We start from the raw sequence: 26,498 nt of genomic DNA, 5'->3' as shown, positions 1-26,498 counted from the left end.
AACGCCATGTCCATTTTCAATTGTTTGGGCAAACAGATGACAATCGGTGAGCCAATGTTGCTATGATGGGCCGTTCAAACAAACAGGCCAATATTTGTAATACTGCAGTGTTTAGACTTTATTGGGAAATCAATCTACAGCTTACTTAAAGTTGTCTTTGCACATTATAGTCAACATAAAACAGCGTTCAAAACCCATTTTACATCCGTGATGTGCTTTATTTCTAAGTCAAACGGGATAGTCAACTAGAAAAAGGAAGACTTAGTTTTGTCTAGTCTCTGTATTGTCCAGAGCTATTGTAAACTAAAACTATTATACATCCTTTTCAGATATTGAACTAAAGTTGGAATAAAATATTTGATGAAAAATGAAGTACTAAACTTACTAAAAATAAAACGAAAGCTAAACAGTAATATAAAAAAAAAACACATAAAGCGGCTATAGAAATTTAATTGATCATTTTTATAAACACTCGAATGTTAAATAAATAATGCAAAAATAACACTGGCAGTTTAATGTTTTAGATTTCAGACGGGTGCTCATGAGCGCCCCCTTTTTGTCTCCATGCACTCTTTTTTTGTGTGTGAGTCAGTTATCATAACTAAATAATACGATTTTTAACCAATTGGCAACATTTAAAAATAATACGTTAAATTGAAATGTCATTTTTGTTCCCATTTCTTATTAGATTTTTGACTTCAATTATTGATTGATTTTAACATCAGAATAATTCAGTAGTGTAAACTGATGGAATGGACTGTTTGGTTCTGGTCGGGCTCCTGTCATGTGCTCTTTCACGATCACATGTCTGTAACAAGATGAGAGCAGGATATTAGATGGGCTAATAGCTGAGAGGAATAGGTCTTTTCCTGGAAGCAGCGAGGCCGTTATTGCAAACACTCGGAGAGAGAAAACAATCCTGCTGTAAAGTTACCCGCAGATACACACAGACCATGTGCTTCCCCACAAGCATGTTTTCAAACAGCCGTTATTTCCTGATGGCTGCTGAGGTCCAGACTGGCTTTTGGTTTCCGGCTGAGTGGACGATACCAAACCTAATGTATTCGCCTCTGTCTTGTTCTTGAAAAGCAGCAACTACACGCCATGCAAATGGATGGGATGCGTTTTAGTGGGTTGCGAGTTTTGTATGGCTATTAGGGGGAGTGTCGTGTCTAGACTGTTTGCCATTTAGCAGGATGGTTTTGCTGTTATTTTCAACTTGCTGAGAAAAAGAGCACTTGTCTGTTGAGGCAAAGAGCCTGTTATACTTCTGCATGGTTGCAATTACAAAGCCCAGTCTATGAATATTCGAAAGATAATTGTGAAATTCTTCAAGTGGACTTTTCTTCAATAATGATAGACAAAATCATTTTTGGTTCTTGGAAATATCTGTGTATGTGCATTTTTCAAGCTTGTTTGCAAGCTTTAGTGATTCTATATGGTGCCATTAAATGGGTCATATAATGCCATTTTTTTTACAAGTTAATATAATTGTTTAGGGTCTAAATGAAAACTTAATATACTTTTATTAAAAATTCTCATTAGTATTTTAAGAAAACACTAATTTTACTTGATCAAAAACACCTCTGCCGTTTCAGTGCATATGCCTTTAAATGATAATGAGCTTTGTTGACTCCGCCCCTCTGTTCTTTGGGCGTTTAGACACAATGCACACTTGAGGGTATATTTTGGAGAAAGAATGGCAGCGGGAGTCTCTGAAGACACTTCTGTGCAACCGTATCAGTTTGAACCGGAGTCGGACCCGGAACAAGACGTTCTCGGATGCGATCCTTATCTCACAAATTAATCAGCATATTTCCGCACAAGGCTTCTGACAGCTTCCATACTGAAAATGAATGGCCATTTGGAGGAACTCCAGCTGAAATGCCATCCAATCATTAAGCTCCGATTCAAGAATCCAGAGCTAAATGAGCTTTTTCCCCAACACATTTCTGAAGTGGTTCACAAAGTCCCTGCCCTTTGCATGTTTGTTTATTCAATATTTTGGCTGATTTGATTATGTTTTCAGCTACCGATAAGAGCAAACACAGATCCCTTCAACATGCTATCTACTAATTCACAGCGCAGGGTTAATAAAAAAGGCTGTTGCATGATCCTGAGCACTTTACCATCCCCTTTGATTTCCATGGCACCACGGTCATCATTTGCTGTCATTTGCCAAATGAGAGCCTTATTTTTCTGCTTTTAAAAGGAAAACGCACGCATCTGTGTACTTACTGTCTGCATTATTCATGCTCATCTCAGCATTGCATGTGCATATGTAACGTACATTGGTCTGCTTCACCCGCATCATTTCTGAGAGAGAGAGAGAGAGAGAGAGAGAGAGAGAGAGAGAGAGAGAGAGAGAGAGAGAGAGAGGATCTGAGCATCTCTGAAGCCTCTGGTCAAAACCAGCGAGCCCGGCCAGGCCAGGGTCCACAGGGGCCTGGAGCTCTTGAGTGAAGACACCGCGGGGCTAATGGACCAGCACACACACACACTCCCTCAGCTACAAGAGCTACAGAGAGTGTGATGAGCCTGAGGGACTGAGTAAATATGAATGAGGTCTTTCCTCCCACGTGCTCCTCGCTGCAGAAGCCATTGATGTTGTTTTGACATCCGAGTGTGAGAGAACAAAAGGAGCAGAGCCTGAGCAGACTGAACAGGGCTGGGCTCTTCCAGTGAGCTTGACCAACACGTGTCTTAACCAGGCGTGATTCGAGAAAGCACAACTTGACCGTGAGTACGGCTTGGGGCGTTGAGGCAAAATTTAATGGGGGTAAAAATGCCACTGAAATGCAAGATGTGTATCCTAATATCAAATGTTAAAATTCTGTTCTAGGCCAAGCTACATTTTCGAAATGATTCAGAATTCATTTAAATAAATTGGATATTTTACCTTAAATAATGACAAAAATGTGTTCTTGTTTTAGATTTTCAAAAGTTGTTCGTAGTTAATCTATTTGTAATCCTTGTTTTTAATATGAGAAAGGGACACTTTACCTTTAAAGTGAAGTGAATTCATCTGATGGAATCTATAATGCACTTTTTAAAGTTCAATTTTTGGCCAAGTTCATCATTGAAATGATTCAGAATTTATTGGAATATATTGGTTAAATTGAAGCATTTTTGTCAAAAACAAAAATATTGATTTTGTATGTTTAAAATACGTTTTCCTTTATAAAAGTAATGGAAAAACTAAATGAAAATGTTAAATACAGAAAAAATACAAAGTTCTGTCATGAAACTCTAGATTGCGCAGACTGATAGGTCTGTCAAACTCGATCTGCTTACAATCAGATTAGGGCACAGCTGATTGGTTCTTGTCGTAACATTAGCCAATGGGAGCCAAACGAGCTTTCAAAAAACCCTCCATCTTCCCCAGCTCCACCTGTATAGATCTGCTACGGGTAATACAGGTAAAAATATTTTTTTTGTAATAAAATTGAGTAAAAAAAGGTATTTATTCATTTGCTAAACAAAAAGAAAATCTTTCTTGCCTAAAGCGTTTGAATAATAGGTTGCTGTAAATATATTATAAGTATGTTTGTATAGACTGTGATTTTTTTGTGTCTTCAGGCAGTATTTAACTTTCCATCTGGACACGAAAATTATTTAACTCTGAAAACGTGTTGAAAGTCAAAAAATGTAATAGAACGGAGCATCTGTCATCATTTAGAACCAGTCCTAATTGAATAAAAAAGATATCACTGGATAAACTGAAACTCTTGCCGGATTCACAATCCAGTGCACAATCCAATTCAACAGGTACACGTAACACGTCTGTTGAGGACTACTTTTCCCTTGCAAGAAAATTCCCATTAGGACTCCAAATAGAGAATTTTTTTTTTTTTTTTGTTCATGTTGCAGCTTTGTTTGTTAGTAAATCGTTCCTTCATTTATGGAATTGTTTTTCAAGCATCGGTGTGAAGTTGAAGGCAGAATCATATGGAGCAAGTGTTTTGTTTTGGACCTGTTGGGAGAAGTTTGTAGGTCTCAGGTTGTTGATCAGCGCTCTGTCTTCTTCTGTCACACTTGTGTGTTTGTGTGTGTTTGGCATGATCCAAGAGCAGAGTCAAGAGCATTCAAAGTAGCAATTAGCCGCAATGAGCAAATAAACTGTACTACTAAAGCTGCAATTATCTTGTTTGTGGAAAGCAAATTAAAATTTGGGAGCATCCATTGTGGACATTCATTTGTAGTAGTCTCTCTCGCTCTCTACTCTCTCTCTACTAGCACATCAAGAACTAAATAAAAATGACAAATGTGTCTGACAACTGGCTGAAATCAAATAAAAATATTTAATTCTAATCAAAATTCCTTTATTTCAAGTAGTTTTGTATGGTTTCGACATTCAATTATTTTCTACTTTCTTAAAGTTAGCTTCACTCAATGGAATTGCAATGGAATTTATCAGTGCATCTTCAGTTGGACAAACATTGGTTGGACAAATGATGCAAACTCATGTTAAAAAAAAAAAAAATCCAATTTCTTAGTTTTAACGTCTTACCGTTTTTAAATAATACTAATGAAGTGTAAGTGTGTCCAGAGTTTAGGCTGGTAGTGTACGTGGAGAGATACCTAGGCTTGAGATTTTGTAAGATGATGTTTGCTGGCTTGATTCTGCTCATATTTTATTTTACCCCATCAGCCATTCATTATAGGTCTGCTCTGAATGGGCTTAAGTAAATGTCTCTGGCTTCAAGTCATTGCATCAATGTTTCTTTTCAAGTTTGAAGGGAGCGCTATTACCGTTGGTGTATAAAACAGATGGAGACTGTGGCCTCACGTGTTTTATTCTAATGAAACACTGTTATATCTATCTCAGTGCTCTGTGAGTTTGCAGCTGGACAGTTTCACACACACACACACACACACACCAAGGCAGGATTATAAATAGCGTAAATCAATAATAAATGACACAGTATTTCACATATTTGGAGTTGGGCTTCAGTGCCCTAAGGGGGAAGGATGAAAATATCATTCTTGCAGTCTCTCTCTCTCTCTCGCACTCTCTCTGTATTTCAGGTCTGTCGATCCCCCCCTGAGTAAAGCGAGGCTTCTTGTTTATACTGTAGCATCCATCTTTTATTTATTTCCCTCATCTGTTTGGTTGGCTGCAGATTTCTCCATTCAGAGCTGATCATTAGAGGAGCTGCATTATTTACCATTCTGGCCCGCATCGCTGAAAGGAGGCGAGAAATAGGGAGAGAAAGGGTGTCCTATATCCATAAGCCCATTTTAAGCCCGAGTAAGCGACAGTGTCTCCAATAGAGATCGACATATGTTGTTTTGCTTATGACTGATAAGGATTGTTTTAATGTGTGAGTGCTCAATAACCCATATGTATACATTACTCAAATCTTCTTCATCTGCTTTTTGACACATTGATCACCAGACAATCATAAGACTATAATACATTATCATTATACTATATAATATAACAAATCAACTGTATGAGATGAGGATTATTAGGAACACCTGCTCAATTTATATTAATGCAATTATCTAATCAACCAATCACATGGCAATTGCTTAAATGCATTTAGGGGTGTGGTCCTGGTCAAGATAATCTCCTGAACTCCAAACTGAACGTCAGAATGTGAAAGAAAGGTGATTTAAGCAATTTTGAGCGTGACATGGTTGTTGGAGCCAGACGGGCCGGTCTGAGTATTTCACAATCTGCTCAGTTACTGGGATTTTCACGCACAACCATTTCTAGGGTTTACAAAGAATGGTGTGAAAAGGGAAAAACATCCAGTATGCGGCAGTCCTGTGGGTGAAAATGCCTTGTTGATGCTAGAGGTCAGAGGAGAATGGGTCGACTGATTCAAGCTGATAGAAGAGCAACTTTGACTGAAATAACCACTCGTTACAACCGAGGTATTCAGCAAAGCATTTGTGAAGCCACAACACGCACAACCTTGAGGCGGATGCGCTACAACAGCAGAAAACCCCACTGGGTAACGCTCATATCCAGTGCAAATAGGAAAAAGAGGCTACAATTTGCAAGAGCTCACAGGCTACAATTTGCAAGACAACATGACATCATGACTTTTGCGTAAACATATACGCCACTTTTGAGTCAGGTGGCGTGTTATCTCTATGCATTTTGAGCTATCCGCGTGTATGCGTATATGTCTACGCCATTAACGTCCGCGTCATTCCGCGTGTCCGTACACGCAGTCAAATCTCGAGTCATAAATGCCATTAACCCCAGTGACGGTTAGGTTTAGGGACGGGGTTGAGGTAAGTCGTATATTTATATAACGTTTATATAAGTCAACGGCGTTCATAAACACGCTGAAAGGCGATTATGCGTCTTGATAGCACGGCAAAAATGGAAATACGAATTGGCGTGTCATACTCACGCTCCACGTGCGTGCACTCGAGAGGGTTTTTTCTATTACAGGGTCGAGGCCCACTGCAGCCAGCGATCCGCCGGTGGGCCCTCCCCCACCCAGAAATGACGGTGATGATGAGTCCAGTCCTCTGCCGTCGCCACGCACCGGTACTTTTTCGGACGGACACGCTGGACTCGACTGGCCGCCAGGCGGCTTCGAGGAGGACTCTGTTCTTCCACGGCGTTCATGGGCACGTGGCATAGTCATGGTTCAGAGGGACTAGGCAGAAGCCCACGGCTCAGTGCGCTCCATTGAGGAGACCGCCGCCATGCATCTGTGCCCATCCGTTCATCTCTGGGTGTGGATCTCAGCTTGCAGTCGAAGCTGTGCAAGTTCACTGCTCACATGGCTGAAAAAAGAAAGGCTCCAATCACTCCCTCTGGCCTCCTTGGTGGCGCCGTGGAGTCAGTTACTGAGCACTCATGCCCGAACGGCAGCCAGCCTGGGTGGGGCAGGGCTCCAGTCTACAAACTGGCAACAGCGACCATAGAACTAATACGGCAAAGTGTCATTTTCTAGATGCGTGGACAGTTATTCCAGGTGTTTCACCTTGGCTACTGGGGATAATTCAACAGGTATTCTCTTCAGTCCAGATGCAGAACACCTATGGTCTGCCCAAGAGGGATGGAGGACTCCGTCTGATTCTGGACCTGAGAGCCACTTCACTAGCGCACGTTCAGGAGGAAAGACCCCTTAAAACATGTGAGCTCACTCGTCGAGGTCTACCGCACCATGTAGGCGCATCTTTAGGGTTGTATGTTTTGCAACCGGCTGATCTTCACAGAACAGTGCTTTAGAAATTGCATTAGCCGGCGTGTTCGCTGTTCTTCGCTGATTCTGACGCAATTGGTGAGCCTGTCAGTATTTGCATACTTCGCTACAATTGGCCAGCTGTTCCAAGGTGGCGTTAGCCCATAAGGTTTCAACATAAGTGAAAAAGAGAGTTGTTCACGCAGTCTCGTTCCCGCCTCTCAGGGCACCGAAGTTACGATAGTAAACGGAGACGCCATTATTAAAGACAGAAAGACGGTTCACTGAGAAACCTCTGCAAGGTCTCCTAAAGACTGCCAACGCTTATTTTCAGAACCCCACTACCAGGTTTTGGGGCACTTGAATTATACATTGAAGTTGTTTGCGTTCAGAATAGGATATTTAAGGCACCTGTGCTTTAAGTGTTTTTTAACTCGTACAGTGTAGTGGAAGGCCAACAAGATTTCCGTTCCACCTCCACACATCCTGGTAAACTTTCTCTTCTTCCACTGCCTGTTTATCAGAGCAGATCTGTTGTTAAAACTAAAATAATCCAGGCAGGATGAAGGAGTTTTTTTATCCTGGAGCTTTCTGAGGCATCATGGGCTGTAAAGCTGTCATGGAAAAGGCCTTCCCACTCACGAGTGCATGAGATTCGGGGAGAGGACCTACTTTGCATGAGCTCTGGCTTTCTTTTTGGCCGAGCTCCATGTATATGAAGCCCAGGTGCTTTTTTCAATGGGCACTTTTGTTGTTGATCAATGTACCTCGCTGACATCACTAGAACTCTTGACTCTCACTCGTTCCCAACTGAGGTTTACAGATGGGCTATTTTAGTCCACTGCCGTGTGTTTATGTTCCTGTTATCTCTGGAATCAGTTTGTAGTGAAGATGTGTTGGCGTCATGGCCTTCGACATGTTTTGATCATTCAGGTCAAACTAGATTTTTACATTATGTGGAGAAAAAGTGAGTTCTGCCTTTTTCTAAACTCATCAGGATGTTCCGTTGCTTTGCTGTTGCTAAGGTGTTTTGAGTGTTTGTTAGAATGTTGCTACGCATTTGTTAAATGGTTCTAATTCAGATTGTGATTCCTTTTCAACATTCCAAATCTTATTGACCCCAAATGGTTAATCAGTAGTCTACACTAACTTCCAAAGGATCAGGGTCTATGAGTCCTAACAATGAGTCCTGAAAAACACTATTGAAAAATATTAAGCTGTTTTTTTTACATCTGTAATAATAATAAATGTTTCTTGAGCACCTCATCAGCATATTAGAATGATTTCTGAAGGATCATGTGACACTGAAGACTGGAGTAATGATGCTGAAATTTCAGCTTTGCATCACAGGAATAAATTACATTTTAAAATATGTTCATATAGAAAACTGTTATTTTAAATTGTGATAATATTTCACAGTATTACTGTTTTTAATGTATTTTTGATCCATAAATGCAGCCATGATGAGAATAAAAACCTTACATACTGTATATACTTGAGCAAAAAATAAAAAAATAAGCAAGTAACAACATGCCATTCAGTAAAGTGAGTCAGATTTATTCAGTAACTGTTCAGGGGTGCGTTTCCCGAAAGCATATAGCCAACTGTGGTTGCATGTTGGTTGAAAATTCCATTGAACTCTATTGGTAACGACTGAACTTACGACCATAGTTGGCTAACGATGCTTTTGGGAAACGCAACCCTGACTGATTCACACACTTTTGATTGACTTAACTGAGGTTATCCATCCATCGTCATGTTGTGTTTCCATCCACCCATCGTCATGTTTTCATTCACTAAAAAGAAGATCATTTTGAATCCTAATGCACTTGTTTGGCTGAATGTTTTTGATTCTCTAAAAAAATAGTTCTTAATGTTTTTTTTTTTTTTTGTAATCTAACAGCACTGGTTGGACCATATTTTTGTTTCATTAAAATAAATCCGTTTTTGAGACTGGTTGGACTGTTTCCATTTCAAAGAAACAGCTCCCAGAACTTATTTTTAATAGATTTTTTTTTCTCCAGAAGTAATATTAATCAACCGTGTGTGTTTTTTTTCTTCAGCAAAAATAACTTTGTGATGCATTCAAGTGTTTTGAAATATGACCTAAGCTATACTGCCAATCCCTAATTTCTACTAAACTGTCCTTTGTTCTAATGTGCTCTGACTAATCCGAAGAAGAGGGAATGTTGATAACATGATGTGGAATAGAATTATCTGATTGCTTGTTTGTTTATTTGAGAGTTGGGATTGTGTTCTCTCCTTATTTTGGGGCTGAGCTGAGTTTTAACGCTCCCGGCTCTTTGTAAAGGATCCAACAGCACTTCGTTTTGGGTGTTGGCCGTGTGGTATTGTTTGCTTGGCGTCTCTGTATGAAAAGGGATCTGTAGGATAAATATTTCAGCACTCTTTCTCTCCCTGTCTCTTGGTCTTTCTGTGCCCATATCTGTACACCGTATTGATTAACATTGAGCCCAAGTAAATGTGCCATTGATTTTCTGCTTTGTTAAGCGCCAGGCTCTACCAACGTGGCCTGTCAAGGCAGGTTGTCCTGTGAAGATGGACCTCCTCTTCACTTCTTCTAAACCCTTTGGATACACACACACACACACACACACAATCTTCTGAAAGATACCATGTTCATGGACGGGGCGTGTGTGGCGTCACATGATGGAGTCTGCCGCTCAAAATCCCGACCACGCTCCATCCGTCACGGCTCTAATGTTCTCATTTGTGATTTTTTTTTCTCAAGCACCTCGTTCTCCAGCTTTCTTATTACCTTCAATTATTCAAAGACGAAAGAGCTAATCATGCGTGTTGTTTTTTCTTCCCAACCATGGTGACCTAAGTCTTCCAGATTAATTAGGTGACAGACAAACTTGGCTGGGGAATGGGATATTAGTATTTTTCGAGTTATGGGATTTCCCTGAACAGTGTGCTGGAGATGATCGATAGCCGTACACAGGGTCTGAGCTCATGATCGTCAAGATATTCCTGAGTCAATCGATCAATCAATAAAACTCAAGAGGATGTGTAAATGAGCTCTGCATAGAGCCAGCGGGGAATGGGAATGTTAAATATATAGTCAGATGAGATGTGCTCACATGTTTTTTTTCCCCCCTATTTGTAGTCAGCTCAAAAATGAAACTTGACACCTTGTTATTTCAAACCCCTGAGATTACTTTAAGATGTTGAGAGATTTTTTTTCAGTGGTCCTGTAGACCTTATCAGAGACTATTTATATAGAGACATGCCACTTTCTCAATCCTTAATACAACGATATAGGGTAAACCCGTAACACCGATGCCGGTTATATGCATATGTCCCGCCCCTCCCTCTGGATAGCCAATCGTCTGCTTTTAACAGTCAAGTCGGGAAACATTTTAGCCTATCGTCTGGTTCCACCGACGCATGCGCACAGTTGAGGTTTGCGACAGCGGAAAATACGTTGTGTAAATATCAGAAGTTCCGGGAGTCTCCTGCAGATTGATAGCGGCTCACTGATGCCCGCAAATTAGTTCAAATCTCCCGGAATCTAGGGCGAGCGAACAAGAGCGCACACATACTGTGTTTCAAACCGTGTAGCACGTGCACGACATAGGGAGAGAACCCTTGCACATGCGTAGTAAAAGTATAACCTGTGGGGAAAAAGGTGTTTAAACCTTATTTTTGGACAAAGTCATCAAACTTTTTCAGCTATTTATTTATTTATTTATTTGTTTGTTTTACTTATTTTACTGCTGTTTCTATACATGCAGTTTTCATGTCCCGGTGACCAGTGAAACTGCAGTTCTGACTCTCTGCCCATTCATAGATAGGATCTTGGTCTTGTTAGTCCGAAATAGCTGCCTGGAGGCGTTGCCAAGATGGTGGCCGAGTGGCATGACTTGCCTAAAAGGACTTTGGTATTATTAAAGCAGCATTCTATTACTTTTGAAATTTTGCTCTCGGGGTCCCCCTACAGTTGGGAAACAGTATTGTCTTCTACGTCTGTTGTAATATCTGTCATGGTTAGGGAATACACGCGATACAACGACTCCATACACTAGGGAATACACGCGATACCGTGACTGCATAAGACTACAGAAAGAATACAAACAACCCCATTTCCATTTCCGGCGGCGGAGTAATACCGTACGTCACAGAACATACGATACAAGTTAATGGAGTTTTACAAAAACTACGATAAAACCTGTTGGAAAGCATCTTTTGCAGCGATTTTTGTGTGAGCATATCAGTGAACATCCCAGACCACTCGGTGAGTTTCACGTCTTTGTAAACTAAAGTTTTATGCGTTTTATGAATGATTGTTCCTGTGCACCTATGCTACCATTGTAGAGGTGGGGGGTTGCAACCACAGAAACTGAAAATTTTCTGGACAGCAGCATCTTTCTAAAAAACAATCTTAACCATTCTATTTCATCAGAAACGATCTTAAAACAGGGCTTTAACTGTAAAATACCAAACTTGTCCTTTAAGCTCGATTCTTAAAAACTCAAACTTATATTTGACTTTTTCAACTTAGTCAACACATGTCGTACCATTTATTCCTGATTATTTCACTTACTGTACCTTATCCACAGTGCTTTGTGGGTTGAATGGTTCATATTAAACACCTCTGTATTTTTTCAGATGTTCAAACACCGTTTTCCTTTGAGCCAAACGATTGTTGTTATTTTTGAGCTTGCTGGTTTGGTTTCGAGCTCTTTATTACAGAATCGTTTGGAGAAAATGAATGAGGAAAGAATTCGTCCCAAACTAAAGCCACTGAAAAAGTGGGTGGGCACCGTTACGCTCCATGTAAACATCAGAGTAGTGTGCTAATGAGAGGGAGAGAGCCGGAGAGCGAGAGAGAGAGAGAGTCTTGAAGCTTCTGTGAATCTGCCCCGTGTTCCAGGAAACTACAGCAGTGCACATAAACACTCAGCATGCCTGCAACGGCTCTGTGATGTCACCAGCTGAGAGGAAGGGCGGGAGAGAGAGAGAGAGAGAGAGGGGAGGGGCAAGGGTGACGGAGTGAGATACAGACACAGCCGGAGGGAAGAGAGTCAGTGAGAGTGAGACGGGGAATGTGAAAGACCGAGAGAGAGTCACACTCAGCGCTGTTAGAGGCATCGAGCGCATCGTAACCCCTCCGGCTCACTGTCTGTCGTCTCCCTGCTCTGGACTTGAGGGGCTGATGGGTAAGTGCCATTTCTGTACAGTGTGTTCCATGTGAGGGAGGTTGAGTGGGTGGACGGACTGGTGTGTGAAGACTATGGCTTTATTGCATGGTGCTGAGATACGCTAACACTCTTGTGTGGGTGTGTGTACACGCGCGCTGCATCCTTGGAACGCTCTATGTTGAGTGGTGAGTGATGAGAGCTTGTCAATGCACTTTATTTTTGTCACTGTTTTGTTCCGAGTATGTGTGTGTGTGTGAGAGAGAGAGATGTGTTCCGCTTGGCTGTGCTTGTGGCGCAGGGTCTCTGTCCTGGACAATCTGTCTGGTGAGGATGGAAAGTAGGGCTGGGCGGCGTGATATTGGATGTGTCAGGCGGTAGAGATCCCGCTGTACCGTTTATACCGTCTACTCAGCGGGCAGGACTGCGTTACGTTGTTTACACCTGAGAGCAGTACAGAAACATGGATTAATGCAAATTCAAAGCGGGACGTGTCCCGAACGAGTCAAGACAAGGAACTTGTTATTACGAGGTGTTTGGCTCTGCAAAGTGCAGTTTTGTTGTTTACGGTTGCCAAGTGACATCGCAACTTGCCGCATTCATATAGAATTCAACTGATGAGGTCACACGTGCACGTTTATTGGTTATTTTACAATGGCTTCGAAAAATGGTTCATCCAATCAGAATTAACAGCCCAAACTAGCTATGTTTTATGTTGTTAATTGAATTTAATACATATAACGTGGTTGTTGGTGAGCTTATTTTCATGAGTATTTAATTTGTAAGTATTTAATTCACTGGATTATCCAATAGGCATGACCACATGCTTTATCTCTCTTGTTGTTGTTAACTAATACTATAAAAAACCGTTCATTGATATTTGAAAAATGAAGCTGAAATTAAAATAAAAAATAAGTATTCGATGGAAAACTTGGTATATAATGGAAATAAACGGAATGAATTAAAGTACTGCTACAACTTAAAAAAAAACGTTACAAATTAAAGCTATTTAGAAAGTACTATAAAAATGGCAAAAGCACAAAACAAAATTACTAAAACTTGACCTAAAAAAAGGTATGCACCTCTTGATGGAAATAAATGTTGTGATGTTATTTCCATCAGGAGGTACATTTTTGGTGAAGACCTTGTATTGACAATGCAAGAGTCCAGCACTCTGTAAAGTCTCCTCCAGCACATCCCAAAGACTTTCAATGAGTAAGGTCTGGATTCAGAGGAGCTGATTCAAGTATGAAAATGATTCTTCATTCTCCTTTCCAACCATTCTTTCACTCTTTGACCCTGATGAATCTTGACTGGAATATGGCCATGATGTGTCTTCCTACATGGATGTTTAAGAAATGAAAAGCTCAGTCCATCAATTAGGGTTAGAAGAACTGTTGTTATGATAGAAACATAATAATCACTGCAATTATGAACCAATCATAGACTTTTAAGCATTTGCCTAGTGACTTATATATAGTGTAGGGAGTTTCAGAGATGATTTTGGTGTTTCAGTATCTTTGTGTCATTGAAGAGGGGTAGTCATGAATGTGTTGGCCAGTACAGTATGTGCACAGCCCCTCACACACACACACTCTCTCTCTCTCTCTCTCTCTCTCTCTCTCTCTCGCTCTCGCTCTCGCTCTCGTTCTCTCTTAGTCATCCAGGAGCCTGCAGTGTCCTACCTCAGTGCCATTCACATTTGAATGGTCATTGCTCACCCCTCCTCTCCCTATTAAAAGCACATGTGACAATTGGCCGATGGCTTCACAGAGCAGCCCAGCACACAGCACCGTTTCATTCACCTTCATGTCAGTCTCTTTTTACTTCCAGTTTTCTCAAGTTTTAAAGAGGGAAAGTTTTCATTCAAACCATCTGTTGAGAGGTCTTTACCATCCGATTAGTCTCACATAGACAAACGTCTGATTATCGCCATGAGGTATAGCATCGGTTTGCTGTTTATTCAGCCCAAGAACTGCCCAGTTATTCAGGAAGATACTATCTAATAATCAACATGCAATCAATAACATTCTTTGTTCTGTTTTATGTGTCACTTAAGGGCAGGCTTATTTGTATTTTGTGATCTGATTAGTATTTGAATCACCAATTTAACTGTGTCAAAAAAAAAAAATATATATATATATATATATATATATATATATATATATATATAGTATGTATTCAAATGTTTTAACACAATATTGACTGGTACTTTTTTATATAATGGTGCAGATTTTCACTGTATCTTACTTCTTGCCTTAAACACCGTGGAACTGTAATTGGCTGCAGTGTTTGTTAGATTGAAATGATTTCAGATCAATCAATTTCAGAATGAATATCAAGATAATGAATATCAACAAAGCATTGAGCAATGTTAAAATGAGTATAGTTTTACCTACAACGGTCTGATCTGAGCAGGACATTCATAATATCATAGATTTGAAGCACAAGTTAATCCTAATCCGGTCATGCTGAGTCAAACTGCTACTCTGCTAGGGGACCTGAGGATATAAATAGCTCCAGCTGCTGGTTGCTCCCTCCATTGGAGGGAAATGCCTGGAGGTGGAGACTGGATGAGGGCGAGAGGCCTTGTCTCACAGTGAGAGAGAGAGAGAGATCTGTTACAAACTCGTGTCTGTATTTCTTATGAAGGGCTCTTTATTTTCCTGATATAGCAGATCGTTTTTGTCATCTCCCAACAACCTAATCAGAACTTTAGGTATCAGATGTTTTGATCATTTTCTTTAATCTTTTGATTATATTTAACATATTTTGATCGCTCTAAAATTACATAAAAGGTTGTTTTTTTAAATCATCAGAACATTTTTGACCAAATAGCCAAATGCAAGAAGGCTTAAACTATTATTTAAGTACACCAACACAATAATAAATGGATAAATATATAATTAATATGAAATATAAGTTTCAACAAATTTATTGGTGCACTGTTTTGAATCAATTTATTATAAATAACTGTAGAAATGTAAGCTAAATGTAATGTGAGATGTTAGAAAATAGAAATGTAAGAAATGTAACGTACAAACTGTTTTTGTTAAGGTGTGCATCAGAAACGTTATTAAAAAAATCTGCTGTAATGAAAGGATTGTAAAAAATCTTGAGTACATTTTAAATAATATATTGTGATATCACCCGGCCCTAGTATGAAAATAGTTCCTGATTTAATTATAGTTTGAATCTAATTTAACTCTTTTCCCGACAGCATTTTCTTTTGTTTGTTTGTTTGTTTGTTTTTGAAATTTTCACAATTTCATGGCCTCTTGAATATTTTGTTGTATGAATATATGAACATGTAATATGTCAAAAGAAAGAACAGAACCTCTGCTTTTAAAGGGAAATTTTGAATCTCCACTTAAATGTGGGTAAATTAACGTTTTGAACATAAAGCTGATAAAATGGTATCTACCCCCTCCCCCTTCTTTTAACACTTGTTTCTGCTCCTTTTTGCCTGTGTTTTGATGCGTATATCCACTACTCTTTCAGAAGATGCCTAATAGCGCCCCCCCCTACCTCATAACAGTGAAGACACAGAAAACCAGAAAATTCCGTCAATATCTGAGAAGCGTTGTCCCCTTGACCTGCTCTTAATGAGGGTGACTGAAGGGTCAGGACTCATTTGGGTGATATAGTATAATGGCATGTGTTAGCATGTTTGGGCTGAGAGAATGGACACTGTGGTTCATTAACGGGGATAACTGCCGCTACATTATCCTCTGTTTACTGTAAACAGTCATTTCTGATGAGCATTTTGAGCACCCGCTCTCAGAAATAAGCACGCCACGAAGGATTGCGTGTCTATATCCACTTTCTTTGTTTGTTTTGGCTCGCTGATGGCCGGATTGGTGATGCCATCGTTGCGGCGAGATTGGACGGACACTCCTCAACGATAGCGGCCGGTTCTTCATGCACATCTCTTTATGCTGTGATTATAGTGCACTCCCGGCATGAGAGGCTGTAATTGTGCATTCATCGCAAGCCTCTGAGTAAAGCGTGGGTGCCAGTGACCAGTGATTTTCGCTGTACTTGAATTAATGGAATAAATTTCAAGGCTTCCAGTGAAGTGCAATTTTACTGCCTCATCCGTCCAGGTGGACAAGTTAGCAGGGCATTTAGATAGTGCTCAGAAACATTTAGGGTTTATTTTTTGTTGTTGTCATCTTCCAGTAGTTGACTGGATGAGGAGATAATTGTCCTGTAGATTATAGCATGAGCCGGGGGGGAGATAAGAGCATCGATCGATTTCGGTAGTGCTGTAGACTGTTCTAGTCTTATGAAGAATAAACATGTTGCAGCGAAGCTTAATGGGAGCTGTATCCTGTTGGTTGAATTATGATTTTATACACGCACACACTTGCAGTTCACTTTCTCTCCGCTGTTCAAGGCCAGATGCGTGGTTGGTGCCAAGTGCGGACGGCTGAGTGTGTTGGCCTTTTACTTAAGGGGCTGTTTAGACTAAAAGAGACTTTTTAAGAACGCCCCTCTTGCTGCCGGCGTTTGGCTTTTAGCCTGCGCAGCCAAGCTGATGTTCAGTGGCCGAGTCGTTAGAGCCACCCGGCTGGTAAACACACACGGCGATACCACGGCAACCCCACTGATGTCATCACGACCTCATAAGCGACTTCATGTCTCGCTTATTTAAAGACTGGAGGGTGGAGTGGGGACGGAAAACCGAAAGACCCCATCGCTCTCCCTCTTTCTTTCTCTCTCTGTCTCGATGAATGAAATGCCAAATAAATGTCCCAAATGATCAAATGAAATGAAAAATGTCCCAAAGATCAAATTAAATAAATAAATTACAATTTTTATAGATTGGGCTTTGGGAAGGTTGGACAATTAAGTCAATGAATGAGTTTATTGGCAGCTCACGTAAACTACCGGTATTATCATCTGTTCTTTTTGGAGATATGTTGAAACTGTAACCGTTGAATCACTCGCTGTCTTTCACACACAGTTTTACATATTTAGATATAAAGAGCAATGTAGTGCAACGTTATTACGTTACTCAACGAGACTGCCTATACAGCGACAGCATTTCTCCATCTTTTCGTCTGGAGTTGAACCGAATATTCTGGTTCGAGAATGGACAAAGGCAGAAAACCTCCACCGGAGATATGTTTGTGGAAAAGGGGTATCAGAGATGTAGTGTAGCTAACAATAACTGCTGCTCTCTAAGCATATAGAGTGGTGCAGTGATGGCGTATTTTTGTAGGCCAACCTGGAAGTTAGCATCACGTTGGTTCCCTCGACAAAAACCTAATTGAGTTTCCATAGGCTCAGAAAAAAAAAGTTTATGAAGCACACTGGGCTTATCTGTTCAGCGTGATGAAGTTAGTCCTATTTATTAACTTGTTAGCAACCGCCTTTTTCAAGACGTGTAACAGCTTTAAATAATCATTAGAGGGGTACAGGCCTACGTCACATTTCTTGTTTCTGGAATGCGGAGTAGGGATACAGAACCTCCGGTCAACAGTATTTCTCGATAAGGATTTAAATTATCAGCCCTATTGTCTAAACCATCTGAGGTAGACTGACCACGAGCTATGAGGTTGTGAAATGAAGGTTTTTGCTCCTGTTGAAGCTTTAAGTTTGTATGAAATGAACTCAACCTTGTTTAACCCTAAAACCGTATTCTGGACAAATGTGGGCAAAATAGTTTTGATTTATTTTTAAAAAACACTTCCCTTGATCTGAGCAGTACAAGACTTGAACACACAATTTTTTTGACTCAATTCTACAATGTTCAGTGGGTGAAAAAAATGGGTCAAAAATGGGCACCCATAGAAATGAATGAGAAAAACTGTCATTTAGACTAACACAACGGGAGAGGGCATGTTGCATCCCCAGTACTGAGGAAGTAGGCTGAGGCTCCATTTCACAGAAAAACTGTCCGGTTCTTGGGGGGATTTTCTTTTAAAAAAAAAAGATCCATGATGCTGTAACTAAAGTGACCTAAATTTACGTTTATTTTTACGTTTCTGGCAGTCTGAGGTGTTGTTGCTATAACGCGTTGCTATGGATTGTGTTACTTCCGTCAAGTTTCGTGTCTTGCGAGATGGATTTTTATGCTTAATTTTATATATTTATCTAAAATGAATTTACAATTTTATTAATACGTTCATATGTTTAAAAAGAAGAATGTAAATATGTAAATTTAAATATATTTATATATGAAATGTCAGTTGTTTATTTATTTATTTATTTTTTTTAGCCTACGTAATTTTTTGGCGGCACCCCAGACACAGTCAGGGGGCACCCCAGTGTGCCGCGGCACCCACTTTGAGAAAGGCTGATTTAGAGCATTCTAAAATAAGCCAAAATAAGACACCAGGTGACTGCAAAGTCACTTCATCTTTAGGTTTTAGCTCTAAGAACTTATTGGAGAGATATTTTAATGTAGGTAAAAAAACAACAACATAAAAATAAGGATAATTTACATAGAAAATATGGTACTTTTTGAAGTAAATAAATTAAAAATACCCCCCCCCCCCAAAAAAAAAAAAACCCACCATACGAGGATAGACAACTTTATCGAAGACAGTGATATAACATTTATGATGAATACAAATTAGGATCACACCTGAGTGCTCTGTGCCCACATTTGTCCACAATTACAGGATTTCGAGGGCTACAGAAAAACATGTTTAATCCGCGATCTTATGAAAAAACTACACTACCCACAATCCTAAGCGTAGTAGCAACATCTGCTGATTGGCCCAAATCGCTGTTTCCATAGAAACGTTTACCTTACTGGCGAACGGCTAGAGCTACCCACGGTTGTTGTTGTAGTGTACCGGGTTGCTCTGCATCAGGACGTAGACAACCACACCTCAGCTTTCACACTTTCCCACTTGAGAGTTTTCATTTACCATCCGAACCACATCGCCATATGTGACTTCAGGCAGGTTGCGGAGAGATTTGGTCCAGCGGTATCTATCGGACTCCACCACTGTAAAAAGCGACCCGGAAGAGCTGTATCCCTACTAAAAGACGTATTACTTGTGTGTTTAATGTCATATAGCAAAACATGAAAATAGGCTTTATGCACAACTTACTTCCGCATTCTGAAAAACAGGTCGCATCGCTTCCGGTCCAGGTCTTTTGTATGTGCTTCATGACATTTTTTGCGGTTTTACTCAAGATAACTTAAAAGGAGCGAGCAAAGATTAGCATAACCAATATCCCTCACATGTGCAGATTGATATTTAAACGTTTTATATTTTTCTTCTTCACAGCAACGTTTAGATATTTAAATGGAATAAAACGGCAATAACAAAGTGAACTAGTTAGGTTAGCTGATTACCTTAAAAATCCATAGATATCGTAGTCAGTTCTTACGGCCGTTAACACTTTCTCTGACAAGCGGATGCGATGAGACCCGTTTTCCGGTTTGGTCACGTGACGCACGGCATAAAGCCTATTGGATTGACTTCGGGGCGATGGATCGGGAAGTGCTAAAATGCTAACTAAAATGTTTTATAGGTTTTGGCCTATTCAAATATGTCATCCCTGCAGCATGCTGGAGTCTAATGGCTCCAAGCATGTGAAATTGACATTACATGTCATGCACTGTATGAGTGGACATTCACTCACATGATTTCATTGATCAGCTTTGGTGCAATAGTAACCTGCCAACACACAGATATATTGATGAGCACTCCTGTGCTGTTCCTGCGAAGGCCCAGGGGAACTGAAAAACAAGTGACTCATGCCATTTGTAGTCAATGTTTATGGACAAAGACAGCTTACCATGGGCTATTTATAGTGGCTTCTGTTTGCATTTGGAATGAGTAAATTCTTCATTATTAGTATTCGTCTTTTTCTGACCTTGTTTACATGCACGTGTGTTCTATTTCCAATTATGTATGTCATATAAACCAGGTTACCATAATGCAATTAAGATATTTCAGTTTCTAGAATTCAATTGGAACTGTGTCACGTAAGCAATTTATTTAGCATTTTTCTGTTCATTTATATATGTGCATTTTCAAATAAATAGTGTACTGTATTAGCCAGCGTTTTTTCTGTCCTCATTCTGAATTTAGTCACTCCAGATTTTACAGCGTGCTCTGGACACTGGTCTGTGATCGTCAGTGTGGCCTGACTCTCCATGGTACAGAACAAACACCCCTCTATTCGGCCTGCGGTAACCGGGGCTCCTCTGACGTAATCAGCACGCAGTTCTGATGTTTCCCTAACACCTCATTATCCCCGGCATCCCAGCCGAGGGTCAGGGGTTCAGACAGGGACACTGTTCTGCAGGAGGCGGCATTGGGCCAAGGGCCGGAGCCGTACTGGGCTTCTCAGGAAAGGCCTGTGTGTGCTGTTTCGGGGAAAAGAATGGAAATTTATGAGATTTGAGTTACTCAAACGTTGTTGATATCAAAAAGTTTTGGTTTAGTGTTGGACGTAGTTCTCACAAGATGCGTTATTTTGTCCCGAATCAAACTGAATTGAATATAATGTAGGTGTCTTTAATGCGAAGTACTTCTATACTTGCAAGTACTATATTACATAAGTAAATGCATATGTAGAGAATCAGTATATTAGATCTGTGCATTTTCTCTTAAAGTGACAGCAGCCTAATATTCTCCCTGCTGTCTTGTGTTTTTAATGTTAATCAAACAAAGGACTAAAAATCACAATGTTCTTGACTGAATGATTTTAGTAACTTTAATAACAGTTAATACATTTTAACAGGTTAATACAGTGTATATATGTATATACACACATATATATATATATATATATATATTAATGGGAACATTTTAATGGTATTGGTACCGACTAAAGATCATTTTTATTTTATAACTTTATATATATATATATATACACATATATACAACATATTTTTAGGTTTAATCTTTTATGTTGTATATTTTTTTTTTTTTTTTTGTAGTTTTATTATTTTTGATGGCATTGCTGAGCATCCCACCATGAGCGTTGTTGTTTTGTAGAAGCTGCCAAGTTCAAAAACAAGTTCAAGACCCCTGCATTCTACTCTGTATGGCTCTTTTTGGACTTTTTTTTTTTTTAATTTCTGCTGCTTTCTATCCCCGTGTGTGTGTGTGTGTGTGTGTGTGTGTGAGCCCATAAGCTCTCTTGTTTTAGTGAGCATTGTAGATGTGGATGCTATTGTTTTAGGCGGTACTGTTGGTGTAGTAGAGATGCCTGAACTTATTCTCAGTAGAGTTGCACCTGCACCCATTTCCTGACTTAAATGTGATGGATAGCAGTGCAGAGCGCTCCCTGTCCCAGTATGCATCACTCCTCACAAGGTACATGGTGTAATAGTTGACCGCCGCATTCATGGCCTTGGTGAATCAATCTCCATCAGTTAATGCTGTAGAGCGGTGAGAGAGCGTGTGGGTGTGTATCCGCGTGTATGTTCAGCCAGTGCTGTGCGTGTCAGCAAATCCCTTTTTTCTGAACTAGTGGTGCATGGGTGATTATTTCTCTTTACCCTTATATTGCATCATTCTAATTGGGTAGAAATGCATATCCCCTCTGTTCCCAGTGTGCCTCCTGAGTCCTGACTGTAACATACAGTGCCCTGGCTGTTAATAATGTCCGTACAGTCTCCTTAAGTGTAAGCGTCAATCCTCAGAGAGTGCCGCAAAGACTGGGATTACCCCGGCCTGTCGGCAAACTCCTAATGCAAATGTTACCTAATCCTCTCTGTACGAAATAATTACACTTGTAAACAAACTGTAGCGCTGCATCTGGGGTTTACTCGCAGGGAAGGCTCATCCAACCTCAGCACTCTTTCTGGTGAGATTCAGGTGTGATTAACAGTTCTCAATTCAGTTGTGTGCCATTCAGATTTTTTAAATCCCTGGATTGGACTGAATTTGAATGCAAGGAAATAAAATGAACTGAAATTCAAAGATATTCAAATAATTTTTTTTATAGGTAGAAAAGACAACTTCTATGTTCAATGTAGGCTTGAAAAGTTTTAAAGTTTAAAAAGACTTGACGTTTCAAGGTTTGTATGATGGATGGATGGATGGATGGACCAACTGATGGATGGATGGATGGATGAACCCACAGATAGAAAGATGGATGGATGGATGGATGGATGGACCCACAGATAGAAAGATGGATGAATGGATGGATGGGCCAACAGATTGATAGATGGATGGAGGGATGGATGGATGGACCAACAGATAGATAGATGGATGGATGGATGGATGGATGAATGGACCAAAAGATAGATAGACCGATGGATGGATGGACCAACAGCTGGATGGATGGATGGACCAACAGATAGACAGATGGATGAATGGATGGATGGACCAACAGATAGATAGATGGATGGATGGATGGACCAACAGATAGATAGACCGATGGATGGATGGATGGACCAACAGATACATAGACCGATGGATGGATGGATGGTCCAACAGATAGATAGACAGATGGATGGATGGATGGACCAACAGATAGATATATGGATGGATGGACCAAAAGATAGATAGATGGATGGGTGGATGTACCAACAGTTAGATAGACCGATGGATGGATGGACCAACAGCTGGATGGATGGATGGACCAACAGATATACAGATGGATGAATGGATGGATGGACCAACAGATAGATAGATGGATGGATGGATGGTCCAACAGATAGATAGACCGATGGATGGATGGATGGATGGACCAACAGATAGATATATGGATGGATGGATGGACCAAAAGATAGATAGATGGATGGGTGGATGTACCAACAGATAGATAGACCGATGGATGGATGGATGGATGGACCAACAGATAGATAGACCGATGGATGGATGGATGGATGGACCAACAGATAGATAGACCGATGGATGGATGGACCAACAGATACAGTAGATAGACAGATGGATGGATGGATGGACCAACAGATAGATAGACCGATGGATGGATGGACCAATGGATGGACGGATGAATGGATGTACCAACAGATAGATAGACCAATGGATGGATGGACCAACAGATACGATGGATGGATGGATGGACCAACAGATAGATAGACCGATGGGTGGATGGATGTATGGCTAGAAACTGTAGATAGATTCAATATATTCCTCTTTCTTGATAATCCAATTCAGCTTCCTGTGAGTTTTGGCCATTGCAACTCAAATTCATTCTCATAAATTGAATGGAGCTACATAATGTGGGTTTTAGCCAATGTTTTTTTCATCTGAGCTTTCTTCTAAACTCTTCTATTTTTAGCAGACCAAAATTAGTCTGTTTTGAATAAAAGACAATAAAACAGTGTTTATTAATTCAATTAGAATTTCTGTTTTCTAGTGCACTTTTGTTTTCTTGGGCATTTTAATTACTGATAATAGTTGTTTGTGTTTTTGTTTGGCCACTGGGCTTTGTTTGTACTGGGCGGAGAATGCAAATATGTCTCCTGATGGCATAGGCACAGATAAACAACGCTCTTATCGCCATTTATTTATGCAAAGTAAACGTGGAGGAAGTAGTTCGCTAGTTGACGGCTTCCTGTCCAGCTTAGCGTGGGCTGCCAAAGAGCATAGTGTCAGTTCCAAGGGGTAGGGCATCAACAGCCCCTTTGTGACCAAGGATTTGCGTCATAAATATGATTTTTTTTTTAATAAAAGATTTAGTCAGGGCAGTTTTTATTCCATGACATCAAATAGCCTTTGACGCTGGACTTAGTGTGGCCTCAGGGCTTCCGCTGAGGGCTTTTGTTTCGCCTGCTAAGGGGTCAGAGGAGCACCCTTGAACTTGTGGCATTTGAGGCATCATGACGTCACATGAGTGGAGCTGACACCTAAAGCATGAATGTGGCCACTGTTCCCCCTAAAACCTATTCAATGCAAAAATGAAGAGGTCCCATGCCAGCAGTATGGATGTAATATGCTATCAGAGGCTATTTAATGCAGACCACTTGCTTTGTTCACCTTAGCCTAGTTCTAGCCTGCCAAAAGAGACTGTTTTATATAATATAACTGAAAAGCAGTCCTAATAATGGTAAAAGTTCTAGTTTATGGTGATGTGTTGATGATATTCAGGGATTCCTAGACTTGCAGTAATGCTCGGATAAGCTACATTTGCATCCGTTCTCTGTTTATTCTAATTACACAATGTTAAAAAGGAACAAACATAAAATGTATTTTAATGATGTCCTATTTATTCTTGTGTTGGATTTCATTGCTCATTTAACCCATAAACCTTTTGGGCCTCGCGTACACTCTCGGTCGTAAAGCCACTTAACTTATCAACACAAGCATCCTCACTGCGGAATGTAATTGCTCAGTTCCTCAGTTTTCTTCAGATTTATCTGTTATGAGAGAGGGATGATTGAAGAAGATGCCGCTTCCTGATTCCCGTGACGCTGTTCATGTTCGCCAGTAGTGAAGATCTAACCAAGATCTGTTTAGGAACATGATGTTTCTTTGCACTGTTTATTCTGATGTCTGCACTCTGTCCGCACATTTTTAGGGATATTTAAGATACTCTTTGATTGGACAATTTCTTCTTACTATCATTGTTTTCTGGTTCTTGCAGGATTTGAGATAGCTTAGTGATCACCTGATCTCCCAGATAGCAAACTGACATTGAATCAACGTGGAAACGACGTCTCTCATGACATTGAAACAACGTTGATTTGCTCATCGAATTAACGTTGAACCAACGTCAGACGCGGCATTCTTCAAAGCTAAATGAAATCGAAAATTGGTTTGCTTTCATAACGTTGAAACAACGCGTTGATTTCAAGTTGATTTTCCGTTAGTTTTGAAAGAATGACGCATCTGACGTTGGTTCAACGTTAATTCGATGAGCAAAACAATGTCAGATCAACGTTGTTTCGATGTCATATTTCCACGTTGATTCAATGTCAGTCTGCTATCTGGGCTGGCACTTGCACGTGCAACACATTATTGTGATATCCTTGATTCTTCTCATCAAAACATTTTTTGTTCTATTATTTTTTGCTTTATTCGTTTTGTCTTTCAATTTCATTATTTGGTTTCACTTTATTTTGATGCTCCCTTTAACACATTCTCTTGACTAAGTAACGTTGCACCTTCATCACCTCGCATTAAAGTGTTGTTAGTAGATTATTAGTTGACTGGTAGGGTTAGAATAAGTTGACATGTAGTTGCAAAGTTATTTATAGTCAGTAGAATGGGAAATCAGACCATCAAAATTAAGTGTTACACCATTATCTTAATCATATATTCGAATGGCGGCGAATTTATTTTACTGTACAGGATTATAGAGGCCATCGCAGTGATCAGAGAAGGGCTCATTCAGCCCATCAGACAATTGTTTAAGCTTGTATGGGTTAGCAAAACGGGTATTTTTAACATGAAATGTCGCATAATGCATCTTTAATGTGTACGTTCTTGAGACATCAATAGGATGATGACTTCTGAAGGCTTGTTTTTGCAGCACCAACAAACTTAAAATGTTGGCTTGCCTGAATTTCCTGTTAGATTTGTTGTTTATCTCATTTATTGTCCATTTTCTCACTTTCCGCAGTTGATGTGAGTGTGGCACTGCCACAGCAAGTGCCACCTTCTGCCATCCCCATGGACCTGCGTGTTGATCACCAGTTCGCCCTGGCGCCGACGGACCCGGCCCAGCGTGAGCATCAGCTTCAGCAGGAGCTTCTGGCCCTCAAGCAGAAACAGCAGATCCAGAGGCAGCTCCTGATCGCAGAGTTTCAGCGGCAGCACGAGCAGCTCTCACGCCAACATGAAGCACAACTGCAGGAGCATGTGAAGGTGAGGCGAGCGCTTCTGACCCGGGGTGGGCGGTAAACAGTGCTGCAGGGCTGAGGTATTTTTGTAGGCCACCCTGGAATTTATCTTCACCCTGGATTTCTCCACAAATGCCAATAGTAATTTTCCATTGGCTTTTGGAAGGGTGCAGAAAATAAGCTCTGCAACCAACAAAAGTTTGAGACTTAAGGCCATTGCACACTGAGCACGAAATATTCGTATGCGTATTTTCGTGTTCGTCAGCTTAAAAATTCGCCACGCATAGAAACCTTGCACACCGAGTCCGTTGCGTATTTCTTAAACCTTTGCGGGAAAAAACGCCAAAATACCAAATGGATTCGTCAAGCAGTGAGGATGATTTTTGCCCTCTCTTATTGAAAAGGGAAGAAAGAGAAAATATTACGTCCATCCAATCCTGAAATTGCGCA

At 40.3% G+C, this 26,498-nt stretch overlaps 1 protein-coding gene across 2 annotated transcripts in view; it reads left to right on the top strand.

The window, feature by feature from the left end:
• Positions 1-26,498, top strand: part of hdac4 (histone deacetylase 4) — a 263,249-nt gene that overhangs the window by 107,232 nt on the left and 129,519 nt on the right. Inside the window, exons 1-2 of one of the 2 annotated variants that reach the window (XM_039683565.2) lie at positions 12,178-12,337; positions 25,829-26,073. In XM_039683565.2, the coding sequence (XP_039539499.2) occupies positions 12,334-12,337; positions 25,829-26,073 (249 nt within the window). In that variant the 5' untranslated portion in view covers positions 12,178-12,333. Of the gene's footprint in view, positions 1-12,177; positions 12,338-25,828; positions 26,074-26,498 lie in introns of those variants that run through there. The other variant, XM_089133394.1, reaches the window with a different exon arrangement.

Source organism: Pimephales promelas, chromosome 7, assembly GCF_988280905.1.
Source record: "Pimephales promelas chromosome 7, fPimPro1.hap1.1, whole genome shotgun sequence".
NCBI lineage: Eukaryota > Metazoa > Chordata > Actinopteri > Cypriniformes > Leuciscidae > Pimephales > Pimephales promelas.
The sequence above is the reverse complement of the archived record's forward strand: the minus strand, read 5'-3'. Positions and strand labels throughout refer to the sequence as shown.